Here is a 16,266-nt window from a genome sequence, read left to right as displayed (position 1 = left end):
CTCTCCATCATTTTCAAAGTTCAAACAGTCAATCCGAACCGCTCAATCTAACCTCCATACTAAAATATTTTTGGAGACCAAATTTTATATTTTTAGGAATTTTTTTACTATTTTTTTAGATAGGTACAAAATCAGTAAATCTGAACCATCTAAAAACAGTATTTTTGTACCTATCTAAAAAAATAGTAAAAAAATTCCTAAAAATATAAAATTTGGTCTCCAAATATATTTTAGTATGGAAGTTAGGTTGAACGGTTCGGATCGACTGTTTGAACTTTGAAAATGATGGAGAGAGATGGAGACATGATGGAGGCACAAAAACATGGAGGCATTTGAACCCTCCTCTTGTATTAAAATTACTTAGAAAAGGTATATGATACAAAGATTTCGCTCAACATGATTTAGCGTATTAAAATGTATTTAGAAGACTAAATTTTATATTTTTTTTAGAAATTTTTACTATTTTTTAGATTGGCACAACTTATTGTTTTTTAGAAGATTTTGGACCATCCAAAAACTTACCATCTAAAATAATAGTAAAAAAAATTCAAAAATGTAAAATTTAGTCTCTAGATACATTTTAATATAGATATTATGTTAGATAATTCAAATCGACTGTTTGAATTTAAAAAACGGAAATAAAAATGTTAAATATGATTGAAATACAAAAACAATGAAACATTTTAACTCTACTCTATTATTATTACTGTTAGATTGATTTCGTTATCATATATATATATATATATATATAAATTAATAATATAATGACGACAACAATAATAATGATAAAGGGGAGTTTGATATTTCCCCTCAAAAACCTTGTTATTACGCATTCCCCTCTCAAAAATTCATAAAATCATATTACCCTTCTAAAATTTGAAAATTCACAAATTTATTCTATTTATTGATTTTTTATTAAAACTCATATTAAGTTCATAAATTATCCATTTTACCATTTATTAAAAGAGTGAGGCTATAGTAATATGCATATTACTGTCCCAACTGCGCTACAAAATCGATTTTAAAAACAACACATTGAATTTTCTGAACCATCCGACCCACGAGTCTGACCCGATATCCTTGTGGATCGGGTCATTGATGCTTCTAGCTAGAAGGCTCAGTCTCCATTGTTGTGTTCTTACATCTGTTCGGGTATGGTTAAAAAGGCATCAGAGGCATTCAGTTTGATGGCTGAGAGAGGTTTGATTATTGATCTGTATACCAGAAATCACTACTTGTTGTTATCTCTTGAACACTTAAAACTTGTTCACAATATAGCAGAGAATCTGTACTATGAGATGAAATCGAAAGGTTTGGTTTTTAATGCTTTCACATTTAACATTATGTATTGTTATTGGGTGTTTGAATTCAAAAGGATAAGATGAAGTCGAAATGTATCTGAAGCCTAATAAGCGTATGTATGGTCAACTTGTCAGATATGCTTGCAGGAAAGACGATTTGGTACAAGCTTTAGGGTTTGTAGATGAGATGAAAGAGGCCAACTTGGTGCCGACTCAATTTATATATAACACATTGATTGGAGCATATATATGTGAAGGAAAGAGAGATGGAGAATGCATTAAATTTGAGAAATGAAATAATGCCTTATTGCGTATAACTAGAACCGGATCACCTGTTTCCTATGGACAGGAAAATTATGCTCCTAAAGTCACTGACACGTGGATGTCCGGAGTGAATTTTAAATCAAAACTATATCTATCTATTATTTAAATATCAAAATTCACTCCGAACTCACGTGTCAGTGACTTTAAGAGCAGAAATTTCATGTCCAAAGAGAAACAGAAGATTCGGTTCCTGTATCACTTAGCTTAGTTGAATTCTCATTCTCTTAGACATCTCATATTTTGTGTGACTTTTTGGAAAATCTCAACCGTTCAAATACAGTATGCACGAATCTCAAAGCTCAAATAATACTGCTCCTTCGCTATCCCAGAATAGGCACCGGACACGTCGGTCACGCAAAATATGAGATATGTCAGAGGATACGCACTCAGCTTAGTTGGGGTGACTAGTCTCATGCATGAAAGGGGTTTTGTTCAAAGGGAGAATTAAACAGTGCATCGAATTTGTTCTCTACAATTTTCAAATCTGACAATGCACTCACTAGTGGAAAATATGAAATCAGGATCGGTTATATATGCATATTAGTATCGGAATACAACCGATCCTGATGAAGGTGATACTGATACTACACTAATCTGGATCGGTTCTTTGAAACAACCGATCCTGATAGTTACTATCAGGATCGGTTGTTTCAAAGAACCGATCATGATACTAACTATCAGGATCGGTTGTTTCAAAGAACCGATCATGATACTAACTATCAGGATCGGTTGTTTCAAAGAACCGATCCTGATAGTTATATTGGATCTCAAAAAAAAAAAAAAATTATTTGTTCAACTATTAGAATCGTTTTTTCTAAGAACTGAACCTGATAGTATCAGGATCGGTTTTGTATAAACAACCGATCCTGATGTTATATTGGATCTAAAAAAATATTATTTTTATTTGGCCAGCTTCCATATATATTTCCTGGCCAGCATAAAATATTTTTTTTATTTACCATTGATTTATTGGAGCTCAAAACCAATTAAGAACACAAAATAAAATTTATAAAACACAAAAAGAAGTACAATAGTTGAAGAAATTTGGTGCAATAGCAAAATAAAATTCAGCCACATGTATGGCACTCCCTCTTTCGGATTTGGAGTCTCCTCGGAATAGATTTGTGTGTGTGGAGATGATGCTAGGCATTTCTCCTACTAATTGAACAAAAAACACAAATAAATTAGAAGAAAGCTGCACACACACTATTAGTTAGTTTACAATTTCAAAAAGTAAACAAATTATATGATATATACACTTCTATTCTAGATGCAAGTAACATCACAATTGATATAAAAATAAAAACTTATCTTCTAATTGCAATTGAGCCGAGTTTAGTTGCTGAGAGAGAAGACTAAGAACCGAAGATTCTGATTGGTGTACGCACAACACCCACAAAACATGCATCTAATAATACTAGAAATTAATTAAAAAGGTGAAAATAAATTGGGAATTAACTATTCTTTACTAACTTGTTGCATGGTAAATTTTAAGTTCAAATATCAAAATTCAGAAATAATGTATATTACCTCTGAGATTCAAGTCCTACTAAAACATACTATGCTCCGTGGAAATATCCATGCAAAACCATATCCATATCCATGCACATACTTGTTAGTTTTCGTCTTCTTCGCTCTTTTCTGACATGATCGAGACAGAGATCGCTAACTTGAGAGGCGCCGAAGACAGAGAGAGAGACGGAGGAGTTGAGAGGCGGGTTTGATTTTTGCTAAGTTGAAAATGAGAGGCGCGAAATGAAAATAAGAACCCTAGAAGAGGGAGAGAGACTGAGACTGAGAGAGACGAAGGAGTTGAAGGAGTTGAAGGAGTTGAGAGACGGGTTTGATTTTCGCTAAGTTGAAAATGAGAGGCGCGGAATGAAAATAAGAACCCTAGGGCGTTATCAGGATCGGTTGTTTCGAAATAACCGATCCTGATAGTATTAGGATCGGTTGTTTGAAACAACTGATCCTGATAGTAACTATCAGGATCGGATAGTATCAGGATCAGTTTTTACAAACAACTGATCCTAATTAATGAACTATTAGGATCGATTTTTTATAAAAACCGATCCTGATAGTATCTGAATCAGTTCTAACAAATAACCGATCCTAATATTAAAAATGAATCACTCATTGTGTTTTTCTAATAGGGAACAACTCCAATAATACATTTCCATAAAAAAAATTAAATATAGAATTTAATTAAATATCATTTTTAATTAAACATAATCGTTTCTTATAAACATAATCGTTTCTTATAGAATTTAATTAAATATCATATTTTGCTCAGTTTGTAATAAAGCGTCAGACTGCCAAACTGAAAAATTTGATTATTTTTTTCTAGAATAGTCAATAAAAATAAAACTTTTATACACATTTAATAAGAGATAAAATGTTGAAAATATTTTGAAAAATAAAACTGATCAGTACAGATTTTAAACATATCTGGATCGGTTCTTATTATAATAACCGATCCAGATACATATCTAGATCGGTTGTTAACAAAGAACCGATCCAGATAGTTATATGGATCGGTTTTTATAATAAGAACTGATCTTGTATTTTTATTCATTTAAAAAAATTAAAAATCGTATCTGGATCGGTTATTATAATAAGAACCGATCCAGATGTTTAATTTTTTTTTTAAAAATTCTTAAAAATTGTATTTCGTCCATATGTAACAATGCACAAATAATGCAGTTAATCCTATTAAATATGCAAAATGAATGACATAAAATTTCTTAAATAGAATCTGAGCCTACATCTAGAATTTAATGGATCACAATCATAACTTGTTAAAAGTATTTATTTTTGAAAAAAATGAGTAATGGATTACATTCAATAATTTGTTGAACATATTTATTTTTGAAACTTATTAAAGAAAACATTTTCATTTTTAATTAAGTACATATTCAGGAATATAAAAAACTTCTCAATGGCTTTCTTGAACTTTATATCGCATTCAATTCATTGATTACCTGCTTCTGTCTTTCTTTCATTTCATTTTCCCTTGCTCACATCCCTTTTTCCTTTTTTGCTCTAACATGAAATGGACCAAGACCACACTAGGGTTGCACAAAATGTTCATAGTTCGTGATTCGATTTGAGTTTGATTCGGAAAAAGTTCGTAATTAATTTGATTCTAAATTAGTTTGTTCTGAAACAAATCAAATCAGTTCGGTTAGAATCTTATTCAAATCAAACTCAAACTTGACATAATTTGTTCAAAATTGATTAGCAAACTATTTAGGAAGTAATCTTGTTTAAGATTTCTTATTAAAATAATTTTTTTTTTAAATTTATAAAATAATTTTTAATATGTAATTTATTTTAAAACAATTTATAAGAAATTTTAAAAAAAATTAAACATCTGGATCGGTTCTTATTATAATAACCGATCCAGATAGTTATTTGGATCGGTTTTTATAATAAGAAGCGATCTTAAATATTTTGTAAATTATGACATAAAAAATATTTTGTAAATTATTTTATCTTAAATTTATTTTAACATTATTTATAAATTATTTTAATAAATAATCTTATAATTATCTGATAAATTATTTCATAAAATTTATCTTATAAATTAGAATATAAAAAGTTAATAAATTATCTTACAAATTATTGTATCTTGCAAATTATTTCTAAAAAATGGGTTATTCTAAAAAATGTGTATGTGTATGATATTTTAAAAATTTATTTTAGTATATTATCTTACAAATGAATTAACCTTTCATATGCAATATTAGGATCGGTTGTTTATAAAAATCGATCCTGATACTATCAGGATCAGTTGTTTATAAAAACCGATCATGATACTATAAGGATCAGTTGTTTATAAAAACCGATCCTGATAGTTCAACTATCAGGATCATTTTTTCTAAGAACTGATCCTGATAGTATCAGGATCGGTTTTGTATAAACAACTGATCCTAATAGTATTAGGATCGGTTTTGATAAACAACCGATCCTGATAGGTCACAAATTAGGATCGGTTGACTAAAAAATCCGATCTGATTAGTTTTTAAGATCGATTTTGTTCAGAAAACCGATCCAGATAGTTATTAGTATCGGTTATTTCATATAGCCGATCTTGATTCCTATTTTTCCACTAGTGACTGTTTTGATTACGGGTTGCTTCATATCAGGAAATGCTTAAAAAACCAAGTATAAATGAAAGAATCGAAGTAGAAGAGAGGGAAAATCGACAAGGAGGACTGAGGAGTGTGAGATTTATCTGGGAACAAAGAGAAAGGAGAAAAAGAAAAGAGGGAGACAGCTCATTTAGAATGTTAACAGATGCTCAGTTAAGGTCAGATCTAGCGATTCTGATAGTAGGAACTGTAGCTTAAATTCGGACGGTTCGGATTTCATAGTGCAGTTGGGACCGTAATATGTATATTATCATGGCCTCAAAAAATGGATAATTTAAAAATTTAAAATGAGTTTTTTTTTATAGAAAAATCAATAAATTAAGCGAATTTCTGAGTTTTAAAACTATAAAAGGGTAAGTATGATATTAAGAATTTTAGAGGTGAAAATACGTTAAGATTTTTTTTAAATAGAATCAATTTTAATTATTTTAATGAAACAAGCACCATTAATTTTGATTTTTATGAAAAACATCTCCACCAATTCTAGGAGGGAAAATTTAAATTTGGTTCTATTGAGTCTGTGATTGGTCATTTCTACTTATTCTTACCTCCACCAATCTCTAGAATTGGTGGGGCTGTGTTTTATTAAAATAATTAAATTTTGTTCTATTTTAAAATAAATAAATAAAAGATTATTGAGAGGATACATGAATTTGCCCTTATGAATGATGATAATGTAAAAGAACGGTGTATTCTTTTTTGAAAACCTTTGCAAAGGTTGTGAAGTCGTGAGGGGGAATCAAACTCTCGATCTTTGAGTATAACAATTTTAGGACATTTTTTTAGCTAATTATGCTACCTCTCCTTTCTCGGTGTATTCATTACAACAACAATAATAAATTTATTATTTTTCATACTTTGCTCAGAAAAGGAAATTGCCGAATAATATAAGTTTTTCAATGAATATTTTGTATAAAAATATATGTAACATTCAGAAAAATTTCAATATTAAAAACATATACAATGATAAATAATAAGGTTAATTGTCCAAATTTTTTATATTTACCATTAAAAAAAAGATAAACCAATAAATTACGATTTTGTGGAAATTCGAAATTTAGCACGGACACAATCTCAAGTTGCATCCACGAAAAGAGTGGCCGCAATTTGAGGTTGAGTCCACCAAAAGATGGAGAAATATATTGATTTCAACACCTTTGGTGGACTCAACCTCAAGTTGCGGCCACCCTTTTTGTGGAGGCAAACTCAAGTTGTGTCCGTATTTTTTCTCGAATTCTACAAAATTCGTAGTTTTTCTATTTATCTTTTGTTTTTTGCATGATATATTTAAATTTTTTGAGTTAATTGCATAATTATTCAAGCACAGAAATACAAAATAATAATACATTTAAAAAAAGAAGCAATATATAAAAATCATCCTATCAAAAATAATAAAAAAATCGAACTGATAAAAATATCGAGGACATAGCTAAAAACTTTAATATTTTACATCAATTACAGTTTTATATTATAATTAGTTATTACGAGGAGAAAAGATAAGAAAATCAGGGAAAAGTTGAAAAATAAACATTTTTTATTAATAAAGTTAAATTCAATCAAATTAAAGAAAATGACATTACTTTTTTGAAAATTTCAAAAATAACACTTTCGTTAGATAATCTAGCAAAATTATTATTTTTTCTCTCTATTCCACTAGATTATTCGGCGAAATTAGATTTTTTTTTTTTTTGGTTTTATAGGTAAGAATGTAACAAAATTAACAAAAAAAAACTAATTCCGTTGAATAATTAAGCGGAATTGGCTATAAATTTCGCTGAATTATGCAGCGAATATATTATATTTGGATTTTTTTTTCAAATAGTACGTTATTTTATATTTAACAAAATTGGTTATAATTTTCGCTGAATTATGCACCAAAAATGTCATATTTGATTTTTTTTTTTTTTGAAATAGTGATATTTCTTTAATTTGATTGATTTTAATGTTATTAAAAATGAAAATTTCGGAAAAATAAATGTAATAATGTTCTCGTGACAGCCGACGGCGACGGGTGTTCCCTTTTTTGGGTGAATGCTTTCAATCAAAACATTTATTTTTTGGTAAATGCTTTCAATCAAACAGCGTATCCAAAAAGATGCGGTGGACCAATCAGGTAGTCACAAACAACTTATAGCAAACGGAAATCTCTATCTGAGACAGCGAGCTACACAGTAACACAAAATCTGGTCAGAAATTTTCTAACTTAAATCCCAACTCTTCTGTCGATATTGCATGCCAAATTGCCAACTCTCTCTCTCTCTCTCTCTCTCTCTCTCTCTCTCTCTCTCTCTTCCCCTCAAAAGTAGCCATGAAAGATCTCTGCGACCTCAAGGTTAACATCAATGGTGAACACACATTCTACCTCCATCAGAGGATAGTGTGCAACTACTCTGGGAGACTAAAAATGTTAATCAAACAGGAAAAGAGAAGAGCGCTACCTGAAAATCAAGGTTTACAGATCTCAGGTTTCCCTGGAGGTGCAGAGGCGTTCGAGCTTATCTCGAGGTTTTGTTACAACAATGGAAGAATACCAATTGCTCCTAGCAATATTTCTCTCCTCTATTGTTGTGCTCTGATTTTAGAAATGACAGAGGAAGTGTCTCCATGCAATCTCTTGACCCAAACAGAGTATTTAATGGATGGTCTCTGTTACTGGTCCTGGTCTGATATACTTGCCTCTCTCAAGAACTGTGAGCAGTGCTTCTTACTCGCCGAATCGGCCGGCTTAGTAGACAGATTCATATCAGCTCTGTTTACAAAAATATCGGCGAATTCTGAGATACCTCTTCTGCAGTTGCAAACAAGTTCTGTTACACCATTACCATCTTCCAGCTCTTCCTCTTCATCTCCTGATACTGTTGGATTCAGGTGCTCCTCTAGTAAAACACCCGACTCGATGAAACCGTGTTCGAACGGTGAGTGGTGGTTCGATGAACTGACGATCCTGGCCCCACCTGTCATTGAGAAAGTGATGCATCTATTAGGTTGCTATGGATCCGATAACAGAAACCTTTTGTTAACCCGATTTCTCCTACACTATCTGAGAGCCGCAATGCAGAGACCGTGCTTTGAATATAAAACTGAGTATGCCGGTCTAGCCGATACTGCGGTACACGGGGTGGTACTGATGGGCCGTACCGCTTTCTCTTGCCGAGGTCTGTTCTGGGTTTTACGAGTGGTATCGAATTTCGGACTTAGTCGCGAATGCCGGTACAAGTTAGAGAGACTCATGGGTCTGGCACTGGACCAAGCTACATTGGATGACTTGTTGGTATCGGGTGGTACCGAAGGCACCGGAGTTTATGATGTGAACCTGGTTTTAAGGCTGGTTAGGGTTTTTGTGAGTTCAGAGGAAGGTGGTGATGCACCTTCACAGAGAATGAAAAAGGTAGGGAGGTTAATTGATAAGTACCTAGCTGAAATTTCTCCTGATCAAGGGTTGAAAGTGCAAAAGTTCTTGGGCCTGGCTGAAAGTTTACCAGATGGAGCTAGAGAATGGTATGATGGAGTCTATAGAGCCTTAGATATCTACCTTGAAGTAAGACTTCTTTCAATTCGTTTTAATTCTTTGCTTGTTTTTCATCTTTTGATTTCTTGATAATAGATAGGAATTGAACCAAGTAGCTAGGTTTTGGGTCCATATCGCCATTAATTCTCATTTGTACTTTCTGGTTTTATGTTCTGATTGTTTTTTGAGCAAGTACCATCTTATCTATTACTGTTTAAAATTAATCTAATTTAATTTCTCAAGCAAATTACTAGTTCTGGGAAAAAAGTATTAATATATTTACTATTTTCCTAAAAAGATGAGCATCTCAGAATATGCCATGTTCATATTATTTGTTTGATACAGATAGAAAGTATTTTTAAATGTCATAAGATGACAAACTGAGGTTACTTTTTTGAAGTGATTGAAATCATAAACCCATAATGAGGCCATAATGAATTCTATCTCTATCCCTAGAATCTAGATTTGTTTCGAACTCGTATCCTCTGCACTAACTCAAAAAGGAATCTTTTGAGTTAATACATTCGAACCGTCCGAGAAGCTTTAAGATTCGTGTAAGACACAAATATTAAAGACCCCAAATGTTATAGGCATAGGCGGGATGGGCTCCGTTTTCAATCAAACAGTCCATATGTATTAACTGAAAAGATTCTCTTTTGAGTTAATGTAGACGATGCGGACTCATTTGTTTCCACTTTCACTTTCAGCTTTTCACACCTAAGAAAAGTTACCTTCTTACTTTAAGTCCATGACCCAAGAGGTGCCTTTTAGGTTGTCCTTGCTTTATATTAAATTGCATTGTCCCTTTGATTTTCGCTTTTTATGATATTCTTTGGTTCTTAGTAACTTTACCAGTAAATTTCTGACAAATTGGTGATAAGGGGCTGCAATACCAGCTGGTGCCTCTCCATTAGGGGTTTAATGGGCGGGCAGGTACGGGTACCCGGGTATACCCGGGACGGGTACGGGTAGGACGGGTACAAGGGTATACGGGTACGGGTAGGACGGGCGGCGGGCACGGGCGGGTATGGTCGGGTATAATTTGTCAATACTCTACTCTCCATCACTGCTGTCTGTTATTACTGAAAAAAAATGCATGTCCATTTTAGAATTAAATCTGATTATTTTTAGAAATAATTTGTCAATATTTTATATTTACAAAGAGCAAACAGGATTTTTATTAAGCTCAACATGTTTAGACCGTATATATTAGACAAAATTCAACAATTTTTTTGTTGGTTTTATTTTTCTTACTGTATAATTTTAAATTATAACAGTCACATCCAAATTTATCGACCGAAGAGAGAACGAGTCTCTGTCGATGCTTAAATTACGAGAAATTAACACTTGAAGGATGCAAAGAATTAGCGAAAAACCGAAGAATTCCTCCTGGAGTTGCAGTACAAGCACTAGCCTCACAACAAGCAAAGCTTCAAATAAAGACCCATACAAGCCCAAGGAACCGACCCGACCCGTCAGAGACCCCGAGGCTCACATATCAATCCCGACACGAACCCACTACTCCGGATGAGTTTGTAGATGAAAAAGAGGAATTGAGGCTCAATTTGTACAAGATGCAAAACAGAGTCATGGAATTGGAGAAAGTTTGTAGGGAAATGAAGGGCCAAATGTCAAAAATGGTGAAGAGCAAATCTTTTAATTACAAGTCTTGCAATCATAGCAGTAGTAGTAGAGGGATGCCAAGGCTTTGTTGAGGTTTGTTTATAAGGTTTATAATTATATATCTCTCTCCATTCCTCTGTTTCTATTTTTTTTTTTTTTTTAAGTTTGTTTAAAGCACACTGGAAAGTTCAAAGTAATTAGTTTTGTAGTTTTTACATTTAACCACCTACTTTTATTCCACCAATCTTTTTGATTGACTGTAAAAATATAATACGAGATTACCCTCGTTTATTTGTGAAGTTGTAAACAATATAATTAATAGTTTAGGTGGTTAAGTGTAAGAACTGAAAATTCAAGGTGGTTCTAGTGTGGTTTCTTTTTTTTTTTAAGATTTGTGCAGATGATTAATTAGCTCTTATCATTTCTTCTGTATATTTTGCGTTTGTCTTTTTTTTTTCTCATTTCTTTTGTTATTTCGGTTTCTGGCTGAGATAAATTTTAGTTTGCTGAGTGATTGCTAAGGATGTAAAGTTTTATTTCTCAGTCCCTTTTCTAGCTTGGTAATATATATATATATATATATATGAGATAGGCTACGGTGAGTTGCGAAGTAAAACGCGTTTCTACTTCACGCCGTATTTTTATTTTGAATGCCCAAACGACCGATCCGAACCGTTAGATGTTTAATCCATATTGAAATGTGCTTGGAGACCAAATTTTACACTTTTTGGAATTTTTTTACTATTTATTAAGCATTTTTGAAAACTGCTGTTTTGCTGTGAACAGTAAAAAACAGTAAAATTTTGTGAACCCTCAGATCAGCGGCATTCAAAATTGCTTAATAAATAGTAAAAAAATTCCAAAAAATGTGAAATTTGGTCTCCAAGCACATTTCAATATGGAGAACAAGATGAACGGTTCGGATCTACGTTTTGAACTTTAAAATCACAAAATATGAGCGTGAAGTAAAATAGTCGCTTTACTTCGCAACTCACCGTAGCCCAGCTCTATATATATATATATATATATATATATATATATATATATATATATATATATATATATATATTTTATGTTGTTTTGGTTTTATTTGATTCTAGATTGCAATGAAGTATTGTAATTTGTACAACTTTTCCTTAGAAATTTTTAGTTGTTTTATTTTGGATGTATATAACCCTGATAATAATCTCTCAGGAAAAAAAAAAATTCAGAACATTTTCAAACTTCAATTGCTTTTGATCAGAACCACCTCTAGAAAGTCATTAACGAATTTACAGTTGATGTGTATAAATAAGTGTTAATACCTATATTTGTAAGTATTTATCTATAACATATCAATTCTTTGCAAAGACATGCCATATCAATTTTTTTATAAAAAATGTATAATTGGTGCTAGTTGAGTTTCAATTCACGTTAGAATTTCTATAAATGTTCTGTATCAAAATAGAACTAACTTATGTAAAATATTAACAAATTTGTTGATTATAAACTTTTCATCATGTCCAGAAAAAGTATCAAATATTTATACATAACATATAATGTTATAAAGTATTATGTCTAACATATCAATACTATTAAATAGATTATAGCTTTTTTAGTCTATACTTAAGATTTCAAGTATGTATATCTAACATAATAGGTCTTTATACATTACATATCGAGAAGAGTTAAAACAACGGTTCGAGTAGAAATCGAAAATACTTCAATATGGATCTCATTTGAAAGAGACAATCGAGTACAAGATATTTGTAGTTTTAGATTCGCAAAAATAGCTATAGATTGTCAAAAATATAAGCGAGATTAAACTAAGAAAAAAAACACTTCTCAAATCATGTAAAAGATGTGTGGATAATTAAAGAGAATTTTTTTTCTATTTGTGATGTAAATGCATGTTGATACATAACATATAAAATATTTATACCAAACATACTAAGTGTGCGCAAAAAAAATAAAAAATTAGAAGTTGAATTTGATTAAAAAAAAAAAAAATCAGTTGCGGGATTTTTGAGGAATCGGAGACGGGGACTAGATAATTTCTCATTTTTTTGTTTGCAAAAATTTATATAAAATAATACAGGATATTAATTAGAAGAGGCCTCTAATTAGAATGGTACTCCTAAAAATTTGATGCATATACAGAACTAGGGGTGAGTAAATTGCTCATAACTCGTGAGCCGCTCATAACTCGCTCATTAAAAGCTCACCTAAACTCGCTCATTTAAACTCGCTCATTTACTTAATGAGCGAGCATGAGCATGACCCAACTCGCTCATTAAGAATTTGCCACATCTTATCCCTGTCACATTTAATCATATGTAATTATGTGTAACATCAACCTTGCCTCATTAAAATTGATAGATAGTGAGCATAGTTTCATATTTAATCATGTGTAATATAGTGAGCACAATGTAACATTTAATCCTGTGTAATATACTAATATTCATAGTTTCATATTCATTTTTTTTTGTAAATCGGCAGAACCAAAACCTTCGCCTAAAGCCCAAAACAAATAATAGTCATAACAATTCATTTAAATGAATTATGACAATTGGTTAAATTTTGTTATGATGACTTTTAACAAATTTTGTTATGCGTGGGCATACTATATAATTTTGTTTTGAGTCACAAGTCATAACTCGTGAGCCGCTCATAACTCGCTCATTAAAAGTTCGCTCATTTACAACTCGCTCATTTATCCGCTCATTTAAACTCGCTCATTTACTTAATGAACGAGCATGAGCATACCCTAACTCGCTCATGCTCGCTCATTAATCACCCCTATACAGAACCGTAAAGAATAAGTTCGATTTCAAACAATGAAGCCGAAATAAAAATAAATAAAAATAAAAAACGGGACCAATTAATATTTCAGTTGTTTGGAGCTTATGTGGCGTGTGATGAATTTACTGGATCGGATAAAAAATTGGGCTCCATTTTCTTTTTTGAAATTGCGACCGGGAAGGAGGGGGCCATGCAGAGATATACAAACAAGCAAATTTTGGTTTAACAGTTAACACCAAGCCACTGCAAGTCTGTAATGCGAACTCTTAGGTGAGCTTTTATCAAAGAAGACATATTTTACCAAAGCAACCTGATACCTGAAAGCTAAATTTGGACAGAGAGAAATGGAATGTAAAAATGTTATTACTTTTTAATTTGTTTCAATATATATGACACTGGAAACCGACTGCTGCTCTATGTAAAGAAGCATTTAGCGTACAGCCTGCGCAGGTGATGTAGAAAATATCATCAGTACCACCGATTCATTTGTTAGCTAGACTGTTACTGATCAAGTGATAGATGTGGCATTGTCCTGTAGCACATGGCACCAGACACAAAGCGCCTTGCACATGTGTAGTTAATAAAATGCTCTGCACAAAATTTTGTTTTTTGTTTTTAGTTCCAGTCGGCACTCGGTACGTGATATATAGGAGAATTAAACCTACTTGACAGTTTTAGTGACATGTCAAAAAAAACGGATCAAAATCTGCTGTTATTCTTGTGCATGAACAATGTTTCTGTTATGCATGTTTTTTCAAATTTAGTCATTAAATTATTTCGAGATACGTGCACAGAAAATTTTGAAAAATGTTGCTTGAAGATTCGTTCTCCAAAAAAATTGAACAGCTGAATTCGGAAAAATAGAGATAGCAGGATTACTGTTCATGAGAAGAGAATAGCAGCGGATTTCATTCCCATAAAAACAATAGTGTTGTACTCATAAATAACAATTTAATTTTTATTTTTCGAATGAAAATAGTGAATAATTTATTTTATTTTGGTGTGATGAGTAAAATATGTGCATTAATCAATGTTTTAAAATATGATTTTGTTCATGCATACAGAAGATCACTGCATACTACATATACAGATTTTAATACAAACTTATATATGCGGATTTTAAAATAAGCTGTTGTTGGATCCTAGATAATTTGAGAATATGTCTAAAGAATTTACCGTATTAATTCTTTGAAAATTGGATGAGAATACTCTTAAATTCCAATTTCTTGAAAGCTACTAATAATGGACATTGATTTTCATAAAATAAAATTCATTATAAAATTCTACATAGAAAACATGAATTTCATTATAAAAAAAAACCCTCAAAACTAAAAAAAAATTGAATTATATGAATTTTTGAAGTTCTAAAGACAATTCATTCTTACGCTTCTACATATGCGTCAATGCATACATAGTATTATGTATCTGCATAGATTGTGCCGCATGTAATTTATGCGGCTACATATTTAAATCGGCATATATGTAATTAAGACATCAATATTATTAAATCTAGAGTCTAAATGATCAATATATACATTTAATATTAACAATAGGTTTACAACTAATGATGTGTATTACTTTTGTCACCCTTTGATATTATATTCCGAACGGAATCCGAATTTAATATTTTTTTATGAACAAATACACTTGCAACAAAGAATAAGATCAATGTTTCATATTTTATTTTTCATAATTTTTATTTTGAATTATTAGTATAATAGTTGTTGGATATATTATGCGTGACAAATTTAAACAATTTCGATTCACCTGAATAATCTTTTTTATGTAAAGAAAACAGAGATTCTTTCTCTACTCATGTTCAGAGCAACTTGTGATAAAAGTAGGTATTAATTAATATTTTGCTTGGTCAGTTAACACAAGTTTCAAGGCGGATTAGGTGAAAATTAAACATAAAACGACATGCTATTGCATTATTTAATTATCACATGAAAATAGTTAAAGTTCTAAAAAAATTGAGAATGGAACAACTTTCTTCTTGTCTCTATGTGGCAGTGGTTGATGCAACAATTAGACAATAATATAAACATAAAAACGACGCCTTATCACAAGATGGATTAAGGTCGAATATGCAATTATATCCGAACAATTTTCAAATATTAGTTATCAACTATTGCACAACCAAATAATCATCAAAGTCGGCTGTTTGAGAATTATTCTGTGTACATTTTTTTTAATTTTCAGAATTAAAAAAATAACAATTTATCAGAGATAAGATTGATTGTTTTTCAATAAATAGATGGAATTTTATTAATGATTCGGTCTCATTGAAGAGGGGTCAATCGGTTCCATTACTTATCGTAAATAACAGTGTGTCTTCGTAAATAGTGCGCTATAGCGCCATTATAGTGTTTTCAGATTATAAAAACGATAGTGTCATAGCGTGCTATTCTGCGCTATAGCGGCGTTATTTGAGCATAACGCTGTTTTTTTAATCAGTCCGCTATAACGCGATAAACGCTATTTAAACCTTTGAGTGAGACCAAACCATTGATATGGTTCTATCTATATAATATCAAGAAAAAAATAATCAATTTTGTTTCCAATAAATTGATTT

At 31.4% G+C, this 16,266-nt stretch overlaps 1 protein-coding gene across 1 annotated transcript; it reads left to right on the top strand.

The window, feature by feature from the left end:
• Positions 1 to 8,052: 8,052 nt before the first annotated feature.
• Positions 8,053 to 11,434, top strand: LOC144550595 (Phototropic-responsive NPH3 family protein). Its single transcript, XM_078298597.1, has 2 exons — positions 8,053 to 9,317; positions 10,565 to 11,434. Exons 1-2 carry the CDS (start codon positions 8,088 to 8,090, stop codon positions 11,000 to 11,002), a joined length of 1,668 nt encoding a protein of 555 aa, XP_078154723.1. The 5' UTR covers positions 8,053 to 8,087; the 3' UTR covers positions 11,003 to 11,434.
• The last annotated feature ends 4,832 nt before the right edge of the window (positions 11,435 to 16,266 follow it).

The sequence above is a fragment of the Carex rostrata genome, chromosome 2, assembly GCF_964058835.1.
Source record: "Carex rostrata chromosome 2, lpCarRost1.2, whole genome shotgun sequence".
In the NCBI taxonomy this organism is placed as follows: domain Eukaryota; kingdom Viridiplantae; phylum Streptophyta; class Magnoliopsida; order Poales; family Cyperaceae; genus Carex; species Carex rostrata.
This window is presented reverse-complemented; position numbering and strand designations above follow the sequence as displayed.